We start from the raw sequence: 24,295 nt of genomic DNA on the forward strand, positions 1-24,295 counted from the left end.
TAAGCAACTCCACCTCCATAAAGCCAGAAAGTAGTAGGTAACACCATTTTAATTAATCAGGGCGATGACTTCCAAAGGAGTGCTTTCCACTAACACTACTTGGGTGCTTTAACACTGCAGGCCCTAACTCTGTGTATAGCACCTAAAACTCCTCACCAACTAGTAGTCCAGCTAGAGCTAGGCCAAAAGACATTAAGAAGGTGCCTTGTATGTGACATCACTTCCAGGAGCAATTTCAAATTGATAAATCAAACCTGCCTGGCCCAGATCTAACTTCATCAAGATAAGACCATGGAGTGCCCAGCCTTAAGGGGCAGAGCAGGTTGTTGCAAATTAGCATTTACAAGTGACCCTTTCTTTTCCTCCTCTGTAATATTAGCCCCAGCCTCCAGCTCCCAAGCATTTCAAGACTCCAAGCAACTACAAATCATTCCATCTAGCAGCCTGATTAACACGGCCTTCCACAAAGTTGAAAACAATGTGCCGACACTTCTCTGAGGAAGAGTTTCATGTTCCTATTGGTGGTGAAGACACTACAGAAGCACAGCTTTCCATAAGCTGGGCTGTGGGCGAGTCCTTCTTCAACTTACGGTTACAAGCAGTCTTGAGAGAGATCTGTTCTGATTCACTTGTAAAATGCTCCTCTTAAATCTCTAGATAATGGGACGCACACAAGAGCTGGGCTTTCCCAAGTCAACCCATTGGGTTTTAAAAAAAAACAAACAGACAAAACAGAACAAAAAGTAGTCAAAGGAAGATGAAAAACCACATCAAAAGCAGCATGCTTCCGTTTACCGGCATCACATCTTAAGTGGGCCACGCCTGAATTCTTTTAGTAGCTTTATATACATAGGCAGACTAAATATAGCATAATTACAACATTTACAGTATATTAATCATCTTTACGAGATGGATGATGTCTAACTCATGTCCTTAGTTTAGAAGTCAAACAATGTACATACATATAAACATGCTTTGTTGCTATAAAATGCCTGCTCTAACTTCAGCACAGCAAGTTCAGTTCTACTGTCTATACAGGAACATCGAGAACCATATATAGTTTTTTTCCTGTCACAGTCATTAAATACCATAGCCAGCCCCCTGACCATCTTGGTGGCCCTGCATGGGCTCGCTCCAGTGCATCCAGCTCTCTCTTGCACAGGGCAGCCCCAGACTGGGCACAGCACTCCAGATACAGACTCACTAGCGCCACACAGAAAGGCAGGATCACTTCCCCAGACCTGCTGGCTACACATTTACTCATGCAGCCCAGGATACAGCTACGCTTTCCTGATGCCACAACTCACTCACTGCAAGGACTGCTGCCGACTCACGTTCAACCACTCGTCCATCATGACCTCCAGAGCTGCTTCCTAGACTGTCGGCCCGCTTTACAGCCCATCCCTTACCAATTTGGTGATGATGCGACTGGGGCTGAGGCCTTGCCATAATCAAGGTATACTACACCCCTTTGCCCACAGTGCCAGTTGTTTCACCATAGAAAGCAATGAGGTCAGGCAGGCACGGTTTGTCCTTGGCAAATCCATGCTGGCTGCTCCAGATCACCTCCTTGTCCTTTGTGAGTTGAGAAAGGGCTTCCAACAGGATTTGTGGCACAACCTCTACAGGGACTGAGGTTATGCTGACTGGCCTGTAGTTACTTGGATCCTCCTTCCTACCCTTCTTGAGGCTGTGTGTGATGTTTGCCTTTGCCAGTCACTGGGAACCTCCCGCAGCTGCCATGGCCTTTTGAAGATGATAGGGAGCAGCTCTGCCATGACATTGCCCAGCAACTTCAGCACCCTTGGATGCCTCCTACCTGGTCCCATGGACTCGTGGACATCTAACTGGCTCAAGGGATTCTTAACTCTGTCTTCCTTTACTGTGGGTACTGCTTCACGCCCACAGACTCTGCTAGCAGGCTCAGGAATCTGGGAACCCTGACAGCAAGCCCTACCAGTTGAAAAGGGAGGCAAAAAAAGAAGGCATGGAGTATCTCTGCCTTTTCCATGTCCCCTGCCACTAGCTCCCCTGCCCACCGTGCAATCGGCCCATGCTTTTGCAACCAGTGTACTTACAGAAGCCTCTCATGTTGTCCATTACCTCCCTCGCTAGCCTCAATTCCAGCTGAACTTTGCCCTTCCTCACTCTGCTCCTTCATGCATGGGCTATATCCCACCTCCTGTGCACTTCCTTCTCATGTTTGAGCTCATCAGAAGCTCCAAGTTCACCCATGCTGGACTGCTGCCATGCTTGCTCGACTTCCTGCACATGGGAGTGAACCGTTCTTGTGCTCTGAGGAAGCTGTCTTGAAGATCAACCAGCTGTCCTGGGCCCCTCTGCCCTCCAGGGCAGATTCCTGTGGGAAACCAAACAGGCCAAGATCTGCCTTTCTGAAGTCCAGGTTTGTAATTCTGTTGTTCATCTTATTCACTCCTCTCAGGATCCTAAACTTTACAGTCACCTGGTTGCTGCAGCCAAGGCTGCCTCATGGTTTACACCTTTAACCTGTTCGTCCTTTTGATTGTGAATAACAGGTCTAGAGAATCTCCTGCACTGTTCATCCACATTGAGAATTTTTTAAAAATTAATTTTAGAAGTCTTATGGATTGCTTACTTCTAGTCATTTAATCTTGGTTATTGTCACCCATGAGTACCAAGGCCTGGCATTGCGAGGTGTTCTCCAACTCTCTGAAGAAGGCTTTATCTATCTTCTCTTCTTGATCAGTAGGTCTGTAGTAGATGCCTACTAAAACATCGTCTATGCTGGTCTGTACTCTGCTCCTTACCTGCAAGTTCTCTACTTGCTCGTCCCCTGTCTCAAGGCAAACCTAGATGATGCTGTCAAGCTAAGTCTTTACACAGATCACAATTCCTCTGCCTCAGTTTCCCACCGTGTTTCCTAAAAAGCCCCCGTCCATCCACTGCAGCACTCTAGTCCCTAGAGCTCTCCCACCACACCTCCATAACCCCAGTGAGGTCATAGCTCTGAAACTAATTTGCCCTGCTTGCTCCCCATGTTCTGTGTTTTTGTGTACAGGCATTTGAGATTGACCCCAAGACCTGCTGCATTTACAGAAGGGTGAGAGACTCTTGTCAAGCTTGTCACCTAGATGCATCTGCTCCACCCCTTATGACCTTTCCTCTTCATGTTATGGTAACTTTCCATACCCAGTTAAACACTCTCCTCAGTATATTAGCAAGACTAATTTGTAAAGACACTCTTGCTCCACTTTGTTAGATTTATTTCATCCCTGCCCAGTAGCTGTCATTCCTCTGGCCACAGAAGACAAAGCCCTGTCTGCAACACAAGCCATACAGCCAGACATAGTCCACTACTGCTCAAGCTTTCCTCCTGCCTGTAAGGATTGGGAAGGCAAGACCAGAGCTCCGTGACCTTCACTCTCACCCCCAAGACTTCTGTAGTCTCTCTTTATATGCTCCAGGTTACCTCTGGAGCAGTACTGTTGGTACCCACAAGGGTAGGAAGAAGTCTAGGGTAGAAGACTGGACAAATCTTGGCAGGGCATCTGCAAGAATCCCAGATCATGGCACATACCAAACAACAAAACTCCTAAGACATCAGGTAGGGTCAGAAGATACATGCCTTGATTGTCCACAAGAGCTATCTCCAGTAACTATCTGTTACTGGTACTCATTGCTCCTGACACCTGGTACAGTTACCAGGGTTTGGTAACACTCATTATGGAACAGGGAAGCGTAACAGCACATGAGATATTCTGGATGGCAAAAGCCGTGACCCCTTGTTGGTCAGGTGTGCCTCCTGTGACTGTTCACTCAACTCTTGCTCAGATTTTGGCTAACAGACAGCTCATGCTAAGGCCTGATGTATGCTGGGAGCTGTGCCATTAGGTCAAAGCAAAGGTAACATGTAGGCAGGACACATGGATAGGAAGAGATAAAGATCATTATGCAGCCATTATCACCTGCAGTCAAAATTCCTGCATACCAATTGTTTGGCAGCATCTTCAGAATCTGTAACTTATGGAAATTATACAGGCCAAACCCCCAAACTGAGAGTTATAAATATATCACCTTATCTAAAATGTTTCTAAAGCTGATCCAACTGCAGACAGACTGCTAAGGCTTTCATGCTTCCTGGTGTGATACAGGGGATGTTCAGACTGTGACAGAAGAGGGAAGGGGGAACACCCTCACTGTGGACTAGAGTACTGTTACACCCCCTCCTTCTTCAGTGGATTCAGTGACCCACTCATGGACTTTTTAAAGTCAGACTCCAGATTATAATAATTAGCAGGCAATAGAATAATCAAGAATTGGACCTGATCTGCAGAGGATCCAGGTGACTGAAAAGTATAGGTAACTGCAATTTTAGGTCATGGGAAAGATATCCTAATTGCTAGAAATTCTGCGTGATGATAAGCTATGCTTATTACTAAAATCTTTCTATAATAAAGCTCTAATTATACTACAGACCTGTGCCCAGTTCTCATTCTGGCAAGCATCCTTAAGAAGAACCTGCCTGTCCTCATAGTGTCAGATAGCATTGGGTGACACTATCACTCATTTTTACCTTTTTGTGTGGACACTAAGTTCAGGCTCAGCTGACTTTGATGGGTCTTGTTGACCCTCACAAGAGCCCCAAGTATTATACCTGTTCTGAAATTGGAGATCTGCAGAGGTAACATCTGCAGCTTCTTGTTGCCAGAAGTCACACACTTCCAGCCTTCTCCGTCTTGATGGTCTCTGTCCACTTGGTCTCCCAGCTGTCGCTCCCTCCTCACCTTGTGTAGCATGGGTTTTCCGCAAATACCATGACAGTCTCCTCCTCATCTTTCCCCTTAATTTGGAACCTCAGGGCCTTGACCACCGCACATCTCCCACAAGAGAGGCCACTGCCCTGACCTCCAGGGAGAGGGCAGGAGCACTCTGGATAGAGGACTCCTCTCTCCAGAGCCAAGGACTCTGATGTGCTAATGGTAGTCCTGTGGACATGTATGCCCATGTGCTGGACAGTATATCCTGCAGCATGCTAAAACCACCATTGTACAGTCTTCAAGCAGACCCACATAGTCTTGAGTGGAATTTCTGATCCTCTTAGCACTCCTGCTGCAATGACTGCTATATCTCATTTGCTGCACTCTGTGGGCTGCACTCTGGCTTCCTTGTTCTTTCTCTAACAGGTCCCTTTTTGTGTGAACACAATCCTGTCCACATCACCATCACCCTTAGCACCCATCACCTAGCTTCTGAAGTGCTGCTGCTGCTGTACTACCCTTCCAATCACACCACCTTCACAGCAAATTTGACTGGACTGGGCCCTGAGCAGCCTGATCTAGCTTTCAAGTTAGCCTTCTTGTGAGCAGAGGGTTGAATGAGATCATCCCGGGTCCCTTCCAATTGAAATTATTCTACTTTTCTGTGTCAGGGACCCTGCTGAATATACACTGAGGTTTAACTGGTTTCATTTGAAGAGCCAGCAATGACCAAGGCAAGTATCTGTTCCACAGGAGGTGTAGAAATGCATTCAACATAGTTACAGCACACAGCTTTTGGTACAGGAAAATAAAGAACTTCTGTCTTGCTTTTGTACTCTTTGTGTAGGAGTGAGGGCAACTAAAAGGTCCTAGACTTTGTTTACATGTATGATTGTAAACTGTCAAAGATATATGACCTGTACTGTATGTTCTATTGCCAGATCACTACCAAGTGAGCTAATAAAGCTATGGCTTAATTAGCCCCTATCACTTGCCTGTTGTTTTTCTTCCTGTGTGACCAAGCCAACCATACACCTTCAGTTGCAGATTAGAAAGCAGCCCAAAATTTCATTCAGTTTCAGTGTCTGGCTGCTGAGCCTTCTCAACCACATGCAGGGATTTTGTAATTCTACAACATTCTGAAGAAGAAAACAAAACCAAACAGAAAAAGAAAAAAAGTATTCTACCACAACATACACTAAACCCCTCATTGTCTGATGTGAAAGTAAACTTCCCAATCATCCTGTTGAAGCAGTGGTTTCCCCAGGCTGCCATTCAGTACATACATACTGCCCTGCCCTGCCTCCTCCCCAAACGGAGAGCACAAAACATAAGGTAAGACAAGAAAATCTCCAAATGCTGCTGAAATATACTTACCCACAAGCCTCACTTAATAATGCTTTCAACTCCCTCCCTAATATGTTTAAATTAATGTGTCAGTAGTCACACTAAAGTTTTCTGACTGAAACCTGAACCAAATCTATATGCCTACAACAGTTCTACAGAGCAGGGTACATACTACATGGCATGGTTGTGTTATCCTAGAACAGTTTAAGAAAAGCTTCCTATAACTCTGTCTAACCATACAGAAAGCAGTCCAGCTTAAAATTTCCAGGTCTTAGACTTCCCAAAGTAAACAACACATTAGAATGCTTGTATATAGATTTCATATCTGCATTCCCAGGTTGCTGGAGGGAGAGTAGCTGTGTATTCATTTATTTTAATGCCTTTAATATCCAAATGTTTGGGTAATTTTTTAGCACCTGGTTAAACTAAAATAGCATGACAAAATAAAACAAAAATTTGGGGGTTTTCCCCTCCAACACTCCCAGCCTGTAATCTCCCTCCCTTTAAACTCTGTTTCCTGCTCCTTACTTTGCCAGCAAGCAGGAGACAATATTGTGATCCCCCTGCTCTCCCATTATTTCTTCGGTTCTTTTCCAACTCTCCCCAGGACTGCACATACTATAACAGTACAGGCAAGCCTCACGCTGCTGGCTCATATTCCCCCTCCATTTCTCTGTCCCTGCTGCTGGCACATTTGTATACCTTTGCAGCACCTACATAATACTACCCTGCATCTGCAAAGCTCTCTCATTACCCTGTCATCCATGCAGAAAGAGGCTGTTCCCTTATCAGCAGCCATTTATCATTTCAGCATCTGACTGCTGAAATACCAAAAACAGAAATCAGGAGTGAGGCCTAGAAGAATGTGCACAATTCAAAGAGATAATCCCTGGATAGACGAACAAGTTATTCAAACTCACTAAAATCAGTGAAGGACAAAAAGAAAGGTTCATTATTTTAAGTCTATCAAAACTACCACTTGTTTCAAATGAGAGTACAGAAATAATAGAATAAAATCTTGTAAAAATCTGACAAACAGTACAACTCAAAAGAGATCTCTCCACTTGATATTTCTACTGTTCATTTGTGCAGAACCAGTTTCTGGAAAGATTATTTACAATTACGTTTTCATTCACAGCTCTACAGCCAAAATTCAGGAGGATCACAATTTTAAGCAGATGAACTAAATGGACAGGACTGTTGAAGTTGATGGTAAATACTCCAAGATCTCCTAAACTACAGGTTAAAAGCTTGCCTAACCTGAGCATTTAAAAGGACAACTAAACTTTTATACACTAGGCTTTATAACTTCCTTTTCACATATAAAGCTTAATGCCAATATTTAAAAGGAAAAAAAAAAAAAGAAAAAGGAAAGAACATTATAGTTCTGACAGACTTGGAACAAACAAAAAACAAAGACCAGACCATATGATAATTATTCCCAGATTTCCAGTGTTCAGGGATTCACATGGTGTATTAATGTATTCTAAGATGTCCTTGCTTTAGCCTTTTTGGTAGTTCACACATCTTAGAAGTGTTCAATGAGATTCTAAATTTAATTCCCTTTTACCTTTTTGATTTGGATACACCACTCTTCTAACCACATACAGGAGCTCTCCTTAAATTTTCCTGACTGTGCTGCTAGATGGTACTACAATTCCTAGCAGCAGCAATGACAGTGCCACACAAGAATACACAGTAGTGCAATACTCAGCTGTTGCATAATCTCTGCTCCTGCCCAGGCACAGTTGTTGCCTTCAGGCCCACAGAGGCACACTGCTTGGATTTGTGGATTGTAAAGGGAAGCAGGTGAATATAACACTGCAGTAGAACGAAGGACAGCTAAAACAATCCATCCATTAGATCAGTAACATACCGTTACTCCAGATATAATTGGGGCTTTTCCTTCAATTAGTTTAAATATTTCTTGAACGGCTTCCTCATCACTCTTGTCTTTAAATCGCTTCTTGGAGAGTTCTTGAAGAGCTTCTTTAAACTGCTCAAAAGTGATAGTTCTGGAAGACTTCCCCCTGTTGAAACACACAGAAGTTGAAAGAAATTACAAGAGCACAAGAAGCATTCCAAGAATAACAGAATGGTTTCAGTTTACCACAGTGAACAACAGAAAACTGCAACAGAACAGGAAGACCCATGCAGCCCATTTATGGTGTCTAATAAAACATATCCCAGGAACATCACTTTCTTTTTTACGAACATCAGTAGGACAGCATTTTAGAAACTTCCCTTGATGAACATTCAGAAATAAAGAGGAAATAAAGTGACCCAGCCTGCTGTCAGAATGTCTGTAGCTCAAAGAAATATAGTCTCATTTGATTGATAACTTGTGAAGCCTGCATGCATAAAAGACAAGAGCTGAATCATCTTAGGTGATTTTTATTATTTAATATTTTTATTCCTCTTTGAATAACTAGTTATGACATATTATTCAGAGGTCACTATTTACATATTCACAAGTAAATTAAGAATAATGCTGTGTGTAAAGCAAACTATTGAAAAGCATTTATAAACTTGAAATTCCTCCTCTATTAAAGACTGACAAATTTTAAAGCAATGCATTTAATTTCAATACCTGTTTTCCTTCTTAGACCATCACCTTCATAAAATATTCACAGGTTCATGGAAAACACAACATAGCAGTCTGAAAAACTCATAAACCCCTCAGAAATTCAGAGCTGAAGACTTGATGTTGCTTTCAGTAATAGGAAGCCCATATTTCCACACTAGTAAATTACTTGCTTAGGTTTACTTTTAGTGGAGAAGATTTTGCTATAGCACTGTACAGTGCAAAATCTGATGAGTGGGAAATTCACACTTTACAAACATCTATTTATACAGTTACTCCTGCAGATCTTTTACACCCATCAGGCCGAAGAGTTCAATTGAGAAAACTCTTACAAAGAAACTCAGCATTCACTACAGAGATGTGTTTAACCAAAAGGGCATCAATGCATGTCTGTTTTCTGGCATTTTAAAATATTTTGTTTAGGCAGGAGATAACACAGAGGAGTATACACGGTTCCTTTCTTTTCCCTAATATGAAACTATTTTTACCGTTCCTCATTTTAAAATTCAAGTATGAGGCCACAGCATTAGTGAGTACTCACCATTAAAATAAAAAAAAACCAAACAGCTTTTCTATGAATTATATCACACACAAAACACACCTTTTCCTGTGTTATTAAATGACAGATTCCCTGATCTTTAGAACAACAGTTTACATACCAAAATGTAGCCATCTGTTTTAAGGTAAAATTTAACAGATCAAAGTGAAAAATTTTCAGAAAGATGTTCTGGTACTTATACTGATGTAACCTTAAACAGAACCACCTTTAATAGCAGATGATGTTTTCAATTGCTTACAACATTATGAAACCCTCAAAGTTGAAAAAATATTTGAGAGTCTGTGTTGCTGGGAAACATGCTACTACATGAGTTTTGTTTGCCCCTTAAGCATTTCTTTTTATGCCAATTTAGAGAGCATTTAAAGCAAATCAGAAAAAAAACCAACCCAAAACCCCCCAAAAACACCACCACACAACCCAGACCAGTTCTTTCAACAGTGACAGCTGTTTATACAGAAATAAACAATAGATGCAAGGGTAGAGAAAGCGTGCACTGGTAACAGAAGTCTCAGGCTAGAAAAACTATATGTAGAAATCTAATTTTAATTCAAGTGTCACAAAGAGCCACTGTGAAGAGCAATTCAACTATTTACCATTGATTTATCTTTGATCTTCACTCAGACGCCTTCAGAGGTCAAATCCCCCTCAGTTGGCAGGTGGCTCCACTAATGAAAGGGGGAAGTGAGTTTTCTCAGTTTTAGACACCAACAGTTAGGAAGTGACTCCTACTTCAGTTAAACACAAAATGAAATGTTACCCCAGGCTTTTGAAACAAGGAGAAATTGGTTATTCACAAAAAACCTCAACACTATTGCAACCCTTTACATGCTGTTCATTACTAGTATCCTTTATCTCCAATGTAGCCCAACACGTAGCAAATGCCTACATCTCTCACACTCCCTATTTCAGCCAGAAATAAACTTTATCTGTTTTTTGACAAAACTTGGCTGTTTGCAACTAATTGTCTGCTTTAGGTGAAGCATATGCTGGAGTATCTCATGAAATTAGCTACTAAAAGAGCATCACAACAGTAGAAATGAAGATTATAATCCAGTATTTCATTAATCAGAAAGATACATGGAATAAAATGCAATTAGCTACTTGGAATTTGTCGAGGATTCTCATTAATAGGATTAACATCCCTCTTCTGATGAAACACATCCAAGAATTTTTAACTAGTTCAAGAGGTCAGGACTTCAGTTTGGTCTGCCTCTCATTTAGAAAAATACAGTATTGGCAATTACTACAAAGCTTCAGCATAACACCACACTAAGGCCTTTGTTCACAACAGACTCACAGCCAAGACTAAGGTACAGACCTTTCAAATGCTATTTTGTATAACACACGGATTACCCAGAAGTCTCCAATCAGGATGGCTATGGTTTAGCTTGGATCATCAGTCACGATCATCACAACGGGAAAGGGAACAAGCACTTTCAATAAAAACTGTTGCAGTTCATGTTGATTCCTTTTATTTTTATTAACACATGTAGAATTTTTGGTTCCGCACTTATCAACAAGCACAACTTTTTTCCTGTATTAATGGGAACAAAGAACACCTCCTTCTGGTTTAAGGCATAGGCATTCATACCTTTCACATTTGGTCTCTTCCCTGTCACACTAACATGGGGAAAGGAAATGACGTTTTTTTCCCCTCCAACTTAAGATGTAACCGCAAATTGGACACATATATGAGGATGTAGTATTGCTTCTGGACCCAAAAGAAAAAGAAATGCGCATCATAGCAGATATTCTTTACCAGCAAAAATCATTAACTGGAATGGCACTAAAAATAGGAGTGGGAGTAAAGGAATTTTTGGAACCATATTACAAGTAAAAGTTTCCTAAATAAAGCAACTTTAATTTTTAAACTCATTATCTTTTTCTACACTCCGAAACCATCCTCTCTCCCCCTCCCACCTATTATAATATTATCAAACCCATTTGAAAAGAATCATAATTAACTCAAAAATTCCACAGTTGCGAAGTATGCTACGCCTTGTGGAAAACCCTAAGAACATAACTCACGTGTTCTGGCACTTTTGGTATGCCACGTACCACAGCATCTAAATTACCAAGTAGAAATGCTACAACCCCTCCTGTCTCTAGAAGCAAGTCTCAAAGAGCTCTGAGCAGCTGCTGTCATCGTTGTTACTCAGCAGAACAGCACACTCCTACCCTCTCTTCTATCTTTACAGTCATGGGCTGAATACAGAGGAGAAAACAGACTGTCTCTGTCATTTCTGCCTACTCAAAGTGTCTCTACAAACCAGCATAGCTCTTGATTTACACACTCCTAAGCCACAGGATCAGCCCCCTCCAGGTCCACAAAAATGCCCTGAAGAGAAGGACTTAGTGGATTCAAAATTGGACATGAGCTGGCAATGTGGGCGCACAGCCCTGAAAGCCAACAGTATCTTGGGCTGCATCAAAAGAAGCGTGGCCAGCAGGTCAGGGAAGGTGATTCTGCCCCTCTACTCCACTCTGGTGAGACCCCACCTGGATTGTTGCGTCCAGCTCGGGAGCCCTCAGCACAGGAAGGACATGGACCTGTTGGAGTGGGTCCAGTGGAGGGCCACAAAAGTGATCAGAGGGATGGAGCACCTCTCCTGTGAAGACAGGCTGAGAGAGGGTTGTTCAGCCTGGAGAAGAGAAGGCTGTGGGGAGACCTTATTACAGCCTTTCAGTACTTAAAGGTGGCTAATAAGAAAGATGAGGACAAACTTATTAACAGGGCAACAGGACAAGGGGCAATGGTTTGAAACTAAAAGAGGGTAAATTCAGACTGGATGTAAGGAAGAAATTTTTTACACTGAAGGTGGTGAAACACTGGCACAGGTTGCCCAGAGGGGTGGTAGATGCCCCATCCCTGGAAACATCCGAGGTCAGGCTGGACGGGGCTCTGAGCAACCTGATCTAGTTGAAGATGTCCCTGCTCGCTGCAGGGGGGTTGGACTAGATGACCTCTAAAGGTCTCTTCCAACCCAAACTATTCTACACTTCTTTCAAGAAGATAGTACTTTGAATGCTGCATGACACACAAGGCAATTGCACCCTCAGTTTATTTCCATCATTTTTTTTCATACCCTGTACACATTCAGATAGCCCCTTCCTAACACTGGTTTTCCAGAGGTCATAAGGTTAAACTTAAAAAAAAAAAAGCCAACCAAAAAAAACCCAACTAAAAAACCCCAGATGAACCAGTTTCTATTAAGCAATTGCTACAAAGAATCAGCTTCTTTGTGTATATTTGTAACTTGTTTTTAGAAGCTCATTATAAATATCTTGTTTCCATGGGAATAAGAAAACAAATACATTAACTTTCATTTTCCAAGTGTTACAAGTTCAAACAACTTGTCTACAATTAAGTAGGCCAAGGGCAATCTCTCAGCTGTTAACACTCTCCTCTTAGGTTTAACACTCCAGAGAATAGAGACCTAGAAAGAAGACAAAATACTGTACATTACAAAAGAAAAGGGGGAGAGGGAAGAAAGAAAGAAAAAATATGAAGAATGGAATAGACGGAAGGTATGAACAGCTATAGAAACATGATACAATTAGACACCGGAAATGCTAATTAAAACTATCTGACCAGAAAATGAGACAAAAATGGAAACTAGAAACAGTAGAGGGAAGGTGGAGGGGAAAAAAGGCTTTTATGAAAACAGACATCCTAACATTGGCCACTTCAATGAAAAGAAAAAATATATGTAAGAGGAACATTAATAAAGTAAATTTTTAAAGCCCTGCACTTTATTATGACAAAAAGAAAGCTTTATATTTAAGAAGGATACATTCTTACATGCCATTCTATTTTAAGCTCTGCTTCTTACAATAAACAGAATTACTCTAATGCATCATCCTTTTGTGGAGGAAACAATGTATTCATGGTACACACTGAAAGTTGCTTGTGTCTATGCCTACCTTTGGGAACAGTTTGAACATACTCAGAAGAATTTTAGGAAGCTTCCGCTCACTCCCCTTCCTTGATGGATCTCTCTACATGTAATCACTATCAATGGGGAGATTCTGAACTAACGCTTGAATTCATCAGTTTGCTTTTGGGAACCCAAGTTCACATATGTAAAAGCATCAGTACTGAGGCTGGATATCAGCATAGTGAACATAAAGTATAAAAGATCAAACATTGGCCAAAGTAGATTGCAATAGCAACTCATGCGGTTTTTATTTGCAGACATTACTACTAAGTGTCCTGTGTTCACAAGATTAGAACAATGCAGTGTGAAAACGTACCGCTGCAAATTAATACTTCTATGTTACTTGGACTTGAATACTATTTGGATTAACAGTTGTCTATAGTTTTAGCTGAAAAGAAAAGCTAATACAAATACACTCCGCATACCCAATACATAAAATCCTTGACTAATACTAGACATATTTATCTCCATAGCACTATTACAGTTCATTGTTAATACAGCAAAGTCTCCAATTTAATAGTTTCCTGTCTTAATCTCTGAGCTACCAAAAGTCACCCCATACTCCCATCCCAAAAGGTCACTTCCCCTTTCAATTTTCTTAGGCTGAATCGGGGAAAGATGATGTAAAAGTACTCAGAGAAGCTTCTATTCTTGCTAGCATTCCAGAGAGGATTACAGCAGGATACACTAATGAGTACTGTTTTGCCATAGAAGTTGTCACCTACCCACAAAGGTCTAAGGAGTACAGGAAGTCTGACAAGGGTCTGAAGACAGCATAACTAGAGGTGAGAGCCTAGCAAATGTTTTTGCATAAACTCTTGTACAAGAAGTTTTGTTTGTAAGGCTTATTTAGTCTAAATTTGCCATGGATTTTGGTGTCTCGGTCAGCCAAGCATTCAAGCAAAACTCAACAGCATCATCTCTTGTAAATCAGAACAAACAGGGTACTCCCTATATTTTTTCCCTTCCTAGTGCAGTCTCATTCATTCAGAAAACAGAATAAAGGATTGCACTAGCAACAGAATGCCCAAGTAGCTTATTTGTCACAGTTTCTGACTTACTGGCACAATAAGTTTAATCAGGCAATTTTGGATTTGCCACTACTGTTCCTACATACATGTAGATAACTGCTAACCAAATAATAAGAAACACGCCTGGATGATCAGAATTAAGAATGTAAATTATTCAAATTAATCACATAAAGGTGCCATAATAACATTGAGACCAGACCATACATACAGACTTTTTAATCCCAAACCCTAACAAAAGCATATTACCTAATGACATTCAGACCAGATGTCAAAATTACAGCTGTTTCTACTTTAAAAAACAAACAAGAAAAGGGGAATGAGAAGCGTTTCTTCTAAAACATGTTTCACTTTTTTTTTTTTTTTTTTTTTAAGAGAAATAATAGATGGATCTTGCTCAACTTGTCCAGATTTCTTTTTTTAACGTTTTCTCCAAGTGCAATCTGCCATACTAAAACTTGCTACAGCTGAAACTCCCTGATTTTCATACAAATAAATTTTTCTAATTTGCTACTTCACAGCAGCAAATTTATGATTATTACTGTGGTATTTCCCAAAGCATTCACTCCCGTTTGCCTAGCAGAATTGACATTTATTCTTTCCTTTCTACTTATGAAAACACAGCAAATCTTCTTGATGAGTCTATAAACAAAATGGACATTAATAGAACTGGTTAATGGTATTTGTACGGTACACATTGACAGTAAAAAGGTACCACAGACAGATTCCTTGAAGCAAAAAAGGTTTGTACTGGTCTCTGCAAAATACATCACTCATCTAACAGATGCATGTTTTTTTTCCAAGAATGTCTGCTGTAATGTTACCAGCACAAAGTCCAAGGCTAATCTGTTTAACCAAGAAGCAGATGATGCCATGGGGCTAGTAGTTATTTTTTTTCCTTTTGTGGTTTACAGTTTTCACTGTCTGCTCTCTTTGGGCTACACAGCTCAGCATTTTTACTGGCCATCAGCCCCACAATTCATAGCCAAAAAAAAAAGGTCCCAAACTAAAGCTAGGTCCCTAGGTAGGCTAACCAGGCTGCTAGAACCTTGAAATTTAATTGAGTATTTAATATATCCTGTGAAGATCTGTTTCTTGCTATATATCTGTCAAGAACAAAGTTATGAGATTTAGATATAGAACACAAAAAAACCTTACATATGAAAGAGAACACAGGTTCTCGGATTAAACTGAACAATGTATGAATAACCCAAAGCAGAGACTTGTGTAAAAATTAGATAAATATACCTGAAGGGAGAAGTGGAGGGGAGGAAGAAAGATACTGTAATACAATTCTATCAGGTTCTTTGCACTGCATTATCTAATAGCTCTAAAGAAAGGTGGTTGTAAAAGAACCAATTAAGAAAACAAAACGTGACGTATCACTTTGCATCAGAGACTTCTGCCCAATTAATGGGTAAAACTGGGATAATGAAATTAGACATTTGGGTGTTGATGAAAGCAGAAGTAAATCAGCAAATTATTAGGAAAGAAAATATATTTCCAGAAGATATCCTCAGAAAAATGATCCTAGGAAGAAGATACAACAGAGATCTTCAGCTAAAGTAGCAGCCACTTCTGGAACGCAGGCACCTTTGGGTGCATAGCTATTTACGAGAAGTGGGTTCCCTTGAAAGAAAGATTAGGACTAACAAAGGACATCCAGATGACCTTCACAATTAGTCTATAAATATAACTTAGAATAATAGAATCAAAGGTTGGAAAAGTTAACCCAACACCACCATGTCTCCTAAACCACACCCTGAAGTGTTGCATCTACAAGTCTTTTAAATACCTCCAGGGACGGTGACTCTACCACCTCTCTGGGCAGCCTGTTCCAATGCCTGACCACTCTTTCAGTAAAGAAATTTTTCCTAATATCCAATCTAAACCTCCCCTGACACAGCTTGAAGATGTTTCCTCTCATTCTATCGCTAGTAACTTGGGAGAAAAGACCAACACCACCCACCTCGCTACAACCTCCTTTCAGGTAGTTGTAGAGAGCGATAAGGTCTCAATCACAAGGCAATGCCATCATGAGCTTTCTCATCATTCCAGGAGAGCATAGCAAGAAGAGAGGTACAATGCAAAATGCAGTGCAAAATGCTCTCTCTATATCACAGCAATAAGCATGACTTGCAGAAACCTCTCTGGAGTCAGGAAGTGGGCAACAAGGGCAGAAGAACACAGATCCTTCACTCAGGAACTGAACCTGGAAGTGCCAGTTTCCCTCCAGACGCTTTTTGTCTCATTACTGAGCAAGGATAAAGCAGAGTGAACCTAGTTCATTTTAAGTATCTGAAACTGTTACAGCTTGTGAACTGCCACGCATTGAAAATCTGAACCAAGAGGACTTCAGCATCTCATTAAAACAGCAGTCGATACCTTTATCAGGCTACATATTTTCGGTTTCTCTCATGAAAACTCTCTTCTCCTATATTTGAAGTTTGCCTTTTTTCCTCTTGGCTTTATTTTTGTAGCATTTCCTTCCTATGTGCTCCACTCACAGTCAAAATTCGTTTCCATTTAAAAAAGAAAAAAAGGGGGGGGGAGGCGGGGCAAGCCCAAAAGCTAAGCGCCTATCAGATAAAATAGTATTGGGAAGGGAATGAAGAGGGGGATTGGAGAAAGAAAATTACTTTGCAAAACATACAGTAGGTAAAAGCTTCCAAAGGAAAGCAAAGCCTAGAATGAGTTAAAGAGATTTATAGGACTTAAGGAGGATGAGGAAAAGAAAAAGTCCAAGCAGAAAGTAGGTCTGATGGTTATATAGGGCTTAGAGGAAGAGATGAAATTAGCTTGAGAAAGTAGCTAAATACACTTGTTTGGGTTGTTTCTTTTTAGGTTTAAGTGAACAAAAATAATGCAATATCTGGATATTTATGAAAAAAAGATCCATGTAATGGTTAGTTACTGATAAAAAGCTGCAAAGGAAGTATTTGGAAAACTCAGTGAAACCTCAGGAAAGCACATGCCCCAACTTATGTTGAAGGAGTTTGCAAATGTATTGCTCATGACAGGCATGTACCCAAGTTTGAAGAGAGACAGAAACATGTGCTACCAAGTAGTCTGGGAAGGCTTAAACTTTTCCTTGTTAACTGGTATCATACAAAGAAGAGAGATGTTCTGGCTGTCAATCCCCTGGACTCTACACAAAGAATGTAATAACTGTACACACACAATGGATAAAAGATAGTAATTTTAACCACAAGCATATTGCTTTTATCCTTAGAATGCTGTCTACTTCTGTGAAAAAATCCAATAAATGACACGCAAGTTACAGAGCGTGTTGCTCAGTAACATAGAAATTATATCTTTTGGGGGCACAAAGGACTGGCACATTGTCACCACAACTCAGGTGGAAGTTCGATATTAAAGGACATGGCAGGGGGAGTGAAAGCAGCAGGGAAGCTAGCCAAAGTACAGAAAGATGTAAGACATGGACAGCAAATAAAAAGAGGCTGCAGACAGGTCTTTGACCCAAATGGTAGAGGACAAACTAGTGCTGAAGCAGGAAGACTGTGCCTCAGAATCAGGTTTCTGCAGATATGCTGGTTTCTTCTCCAGAGGGCTCAATTTATTTGCCATTCTCTTTGGTTCTTGCCATCTTAAGCATATGTACCAGGCTGGACACGCACACACACAGATCATAGGGGAACAAAGCAGAAACTGTCAAATCACAGTGTAACAACCTAATACAGCTCACAGCTGCCAGGGACACTGCTGAGCACATTCAAAATATGAAAATCCAAGAGGATGATGTCATAGTGCTCATGAAGTCAGTCTCCTAACAATAAATGAAAGCACTTAAGGATAGCTAAAGATTTATTACCAGTTCTCAATAGCTAATCATTTCATCTGTCAGTCTTCCCCAGGCTGTAATGAGCTTACTACACAAGCTAGTGGTAAGAAGCTATTTTCTTGTAATAACGCTTACCATTTTATCTTTCAGAAGGCTGAAGAAGCTGATACAGCTGCTACAGTTTCAAAAGCTCTTTCTGCTGTTGAAGTGCAGAGGCTTATGGCAAAGGTATTGCAGCCTAAAGGACAGGGCAAAGAACCAGTATCACCTGTACTTTCTCTGCCAGTTAAAGCAGTGCACATGAACTCATTGCTTGGTAAGTCAGGGAAAAAGAAGTAGGAAACAGATAAGGCATCCTTCTAGAGCTCACCAGCAATCCCATATGAGCTGACACATCTCATTCATGTCCCAGAAAAAAAAAAACCAAACAAACAAACCACAAAACCCACAAAACCATCAGCTAGGTTTATTTTTATTCACTCTCCCCAGCAGCATGAAATATTTGGTGAAAAAGGAGACCAGTCTACATACAATGAAACAATGTCCAACACAGTGTTGAAAGGAAGCCAGAATACAAGCCATGACCAAGGACAAGGCCAATGCTGCACGGACCTACACCCCCTAAGCAAAAGTAAATATACATTTGATCCGAAGCAGTTAATCCACAGAAAATATAAAAAATTGTTTGTAAGTATGAAAAGAAAAAGATTCTCTAGGACAACTTTCAGATTAGCTTTTTTTGGGACTTCTCTTAAAGTATTACCTGAATTTGTATAAACACATGACAATCAGAGATAGGAAAAGAGATGTAACCCAATGAACTTTTGTGTTAGCTCCCAGTCCCCTCAGGCTTTTGACAGCCAGTAGCCTTTCTTACTCCTTTTTCTCCACATGCAGTACCTATGTTTCGACTGTGTTGACATTCAGGGAGCAAATGTCTCTTTTGGTGAGACCAGTTAACCAAGAACAGGACGTGGCATTTGATAGAGGAAAGAGAACTGAAATCTCCGTGGTAGAAATCAAACAGTTACATAAGACATTGCTGTTTTTATTAATGAGGCTCAGAACAGAAAAGCTCAGTATCTCACTAAGGACTAGATATTGCATGATTGTATGATACAACATCTTACTTGATTCAGACAAAATTCAAAATACAACTAGAAAAGGCCAAAGAACAATGGCATTATTAAATAAGGCTTGACGTATTAGGATCTTAATTCACTAAGTCTCAAGATATTAGAGCTTAAATTATGCTTTCATTAAGAACTGAACTCGATCTTGAAAGTAAACCATTGCACAAGGAACAGAATAACAACGGAATCCAACTCATTAAATATGCAACAACAGTGAGGATCCAAGCTTCTTTCTAGCAACTTATCATCAAAAAAAGTTTTTATCCTCTCAGTTTTTCCATAAGATTATATTTTTAAAAATCCCAAACTTTTACATGCTGCTAACTTTCCTGGAATTTCCTTCTTCTTTTCTTCCTGTGATTTTGTGATGTTTCAGCAAAAAGCCTAGCTCCATGACTTTACAATGTCTAATGTTATGAGGGGTTTTTAATTCCCAGGCAGGATCTTTATAGCTACCAAAATGGCCACTTCACCTATGCTGAGCCAATCCACATCAGAATGGCATGAAAAGAACAATGCAAGATGATGGCAAGGCAAAGGGTGTGTGTTGCAGGGACATGTTTCTAATCACTATGGAGCTCAGCTAAAACTACAAGTGCAATCTGAATATCTTATTGGTTGTTCCTATAGGGAAAGATGTCTGGAACACACTGTTCCAGTGAGGTATCTAACAAAACTCCCATCCTAATTCAGTAGTTACACTGTTCAGTCAGTGACTTTTTTCTTTTTACCGAAGACAAGAAAAATAAAGGGAAAGGGATGGGAAAAGCAACCTTTAATTCACATAGAGCATATTCCCTCTATTATTCAGGCGCTGCAGCTCTTTGTTAATGACCATACTGCCAAGACACAGCAAGTTTACTCATATTTTGTGGCCAAGAAATTTAGAAAGCACTACTACCTCATAGCAGAGGTACCCAGCTCCACTCCAGCTCCAGGACATTCCCCCCTACCCTCCAAGTAAATATTTCCAGTTACAGACTGGTTTGGTGTGGGATTTGTTGTTGTTGTTGTTGTTTGTTGTTTTTGGTGGTTTTTTTTTTTTTTTGAGAAATTTATAATGCCATTTAATACTATAGAGTAGAAGTGTCTTTCATATTTATTTCTGAAACATCATATAAATATCAAGCAGCACAACTTGATGTATTTGGGGGACTGTGGTAGCAGCTCATTGCTTCCAAAAATGTTACTATGGATTAGATGAGACTGATGCTCTGGCTTCTGAGGTAGGACTTTCCTTTAGAATTTAATAACACAGAATTGAAAACCAACAGATTTTTATCAGACTGTCTGGATAAGAAAATAACATTGTCAGAGGGTTTTACAAGAGCAACATCCCAGTTTTTTCAAAGGATTTCACAGGGTTGGGATTTTTTCCCATGTAAAATCACACATAAGCACGAAAGCAATTTCTGAACCCATTGACAGCTAAAGACAGTGAGCTTTCCTGAGAGGTAAGATTTATTCATGTAAGTAAAAAAGTGTGTGTATGTGGGAGGGGTTTTAGTGACCCTGAAGACAGGGAGAACACACAGATGTATGTATATCTACTAGCATTTTCTGCTGGCAATACGAGAAGGTGGCAGCATTAAAATAGACAGCTGGCGTTAACTGAGAGCACAAGCTCAGTCTATGGGAATCATTAACCATGGATGGCGATAGAAAGTGTGAAATCAAGAATGACTCACCAAGTGAAAGAAGAAAAACTAACCTCAATGGCAGTCCATATCCAGAGGTCCCATGCAGAGAAACACATGAGACATCTGTTTGTCATAATCAACAGTCAAGGACTAAATCACAGCCTTCAAGGAAAGAGACTCCAGACTGTAGGTACACACACAGCAGAAATATCACAATTTCTCTTTCAAGGAAAACAAGACATAGAACCTAAATAATGAAGAAACTTCCCATGCCTCCTCTTCTGGAAGACTGCCTTCCCACAGGAAAGGGAAAATCGGGTGGTCACAGGAAAGCTCTAAATATGCAGATGGTCTCCAACCTTCCCATTCTATATGTGTTCCTTGCTGTGAGATTTAAATGTGTTAAAACTCCAACATTCACAACAATGTCCAGCTCCCCATATCTCTTTTACCTTCATGTCTTCTGAAACAGCAGTTAGAGACTTAAAATTACAAATGCAATTGTCTCCATTGTCGGCAGTCATTCCCGTTTTACAAAACAAAAAGCAAGACAGAAAAACAGGCAGACTGTGGCCAAAACAGTCTCTCAAACAGTTTACAATGGGAATAACAGAATATTTGAAGAGATATACATGTGGAGAACTGTACTATTTAAAAAAGGAAAACAGGAAACGTATAGTAGTTTGATGTGCAAAATATTCCTCCTAATCTTTGCCCACAAGTTAAAAAAACCCACACACAGAAAAAAAAATTGCACACATTTGAGATGTATACAATTGACATTCCAACACTTCAAATCATGTTCTTGCTTTGGATACAGCATTGTTCGATCAGCTACACGCTTGCAGAAACATCAAGTTACTTCAACCAGGAACAAAGCTAGTTAGCTCACTCAAAAACTGAACACGCAGAAGAAGTATTTTCCTATCATTTGGAAAAAAAAAATGGGCAGGGGAAAAAAAGGCAAAAAAAACCCCAAAACAAACAAAAAACCCCAAAAACACCAGGAGAAGGGAAACAAAACAGGAAATCTACAAGTCCAAACTAATTCTTGCAGATATGAAAAATTAGGGAGTAAGCTGAAATTAAATAAGCATTGTAAGAACTTTTTTAAACTGTCCAGTCTTGCATTTTCTATATCGTCTTCACATGACAAAACAAACCAAAAGCTGAAGGTGCTCCAGACACCAAATCCAAGTTTGCAGAAATATCTCTACATTTGTTCTTGTTTTCGTTTGGTAGACGTCATGCTTTCTAGTTCAGATTATATACAAGTCACCTAGAACTCTATGCATTTAAATGAAAGGTTTTAAGCAACAAAGAGTTTTAATTGGTGAACATGGTATTTTTGAAAACCACATATGCAAATTGTAGCTCAGAAATCATGGTGAAAATTAATTCTTTAAGGTGGCATGTTCAGATGAATGTCAGAAGACAAATTCTATGTCAAGAGCACAGTTTTGCTCAGTTCACTTTTCCAATAGCTTTGATATGACCTTACCACAGTGAATGAATAGGGGAACACCAAACTCATTGAATTCTTCTCATGACACATAAAAAAATGCTTTCAAATTAACATGAAACTGAAGCATGGTGAAAAACACTTCAACAAAAACAAGCAGGCCAACATTTTTCAGAGACCTGATGGTGCAATCAGGTGACAAGAAACCAAAAAACCTAGCAAACCAAAACCATGAATAATCATAATCCAAGGCTACTTCCATTCAGACCAAAGAATAAGTGTAAGACAATTTTCATGTCAATGGGATTCATATTTAAGCACAGTGCTTTAATTTTTTTATATGGACATAAAAAAGCTAATTTGGCTTTGAGTGGTCTGACTTTATACATATCCTACATTCTTGGAAAAAGCTCTGTTGCAACATTTCCATAAAAGCAATGGTGTACATATCTAAGTTACTTCTATCTGCTCACTCAAACATCAATGACATTTCCAGAAAAATCTTACTGTTCTTTTTCAGAACAGGCACTGAAATAACTTCCATGAGAGCATACAGAGTGATGAGCACTTTCTAACTGCTGGAAAATGCAAGAATTTTCATGTAGAAGCTGAAAAGACTCATATCCTGCTAACACTTGTAGCTGGTCTCAAAACATTATTGCTCATGTATGCCATAAAGATATAAATAAATTGAGAAGTAAATACGTGCTTTTCCATTATCCATGCCTTCTAGTCAAGTACCAGTTCTGGGCTGTTTCCGTCCTTTCTCTTTCCTACAGAAAGACAATTAGGGCTAGGGTTAGCTGTTGATGCAGGTGGGAAGTCTTCAGGCTAAATTATACAGCAGCAAAAGCTATATAACACTTGCATATGAGAAAGGTGGTGACTCATTTCTTCTACAGATCCACAAACCTAAAGACAATTCCATAAGTATGCTATTGCCAATGCAGAGAATATTCTTTAATCAGTTCCTCTGCTATGCCTCTGTGATTTCTCCTTACCATATCTGGTGGAGATATGTACCTTTGCACAGCTTCGGGGGAAAAAAAGAGCTAATGCATCTGCCTATTTAATTTGTGTACCTCAAGAGCCATCTCCACACCTCCCATCCAAGGAACAAGGAACATCTGCAGGAAGCACAATATGCCACGCAAGCAATAAATGCAGGCCCCTGCGCTCCAAGACCTAAACAGTTTAATGTGAGCAAAGCAGAGATTGAAGATAAAAAAAATAGAGGGTTTGCAAACCACAGTGTTCTATCAATTTCCTGGTAAAAATCCTAAGCTAAAGTTAAAAATCCTAAGATAACTCTACCAGAGAAAGTCTGCCAAACAAGTAATTACAATAATGCTACATCCAGCTTCAGAAATAAGCCATTTGATTCTGAGGCAGTCCTCCTCAGGGTGAGAGAGATTGATCCCCACTCTATGTCCAAAGAGGGAAACATGTTTTACTAATGGAAGTCTCAGTTGTACCACAGAATCTGCAGAACAGTCCATGCCAATGTTGTCTTGGCACTTCATGAAAGCTATAAACAGACAGTGACCAAATTCTCTATTGGAATCTATCTCCTCCCCTGGCTTAAAGGTCTGTTTATCAGTCTTTACAGTGCTGACTCATGTGCATCTGAAACCAATCCAAAAGAAATGCAGAAAATTATGACAGTTAACAGCAATACAGATATTCTTTCATTTATATCACAATTCTCTCAATTCAAAGCACTAGCTGTATTTAAAGAAATCCAGAAGTTTCCAATAAATGGAGGTTTACCCATATAGTTTTCTATCTTGCAGACATCATCATCACAAACCAAAATTACAAGGAACAATTGGGAAGCCTCCAAGATGTTGGAATGAATTGTGAAAGCAGAGAGGAGACTATGAAAGAACAAGTGTACATTCTTTTGGAAATCAGTGACTTATTTAGATCAACAGCTACTGAAGGAAGGTATCAAGCCAGTGCTGGGAAAGATTCCAACGATTTTGGAGATGTCTAACATAACTTCAGTGACTGAACTAAGGAAGCAGCTACAGTTACTGAACTATTAGGGGAAATTTCTGCCA

The 24,295-nt window shown here is 40.0% G+C and overlaps 1 protein-coding gene across 1 annotated transcript in view; it reads right to left on the bottom strand.

Moving 5' to 3' along the window:
* The window catches only part of TPPP (tubulin polymerization promoting protein), a 64,740-nt gene that overhangs the window by 13,248 nt on the left and 27,197 nt on the right, over window positions 1-24,295 (bottom strand). The window contains exon 3 of the mRNA XM_075083820.1: window positions 7,963-8,116. Coding sequence (XP_074939921.1) covers window positions 7,963-8,116 — 154 coding nt within the window. The remainder of the gene's footprint in view (window positions 1-7,962; window positions 8,117-24,295) is intronic.

Source organism: Phalacrocorax aristotelis, chromosome 2 (assembly GCF_949628215.1).
Source record: "Phalacrocorax aristotelis chromosome 2, bGulAri2.1, whole genome shotgun sequence".
NCBI classification, from domain to species: Eukaryota; Metazoa; Chordata; class Aves; order Suliformes; family Phalacrocoracidae; genus Phalacrocorax; species Phalacrocorax aristotelis.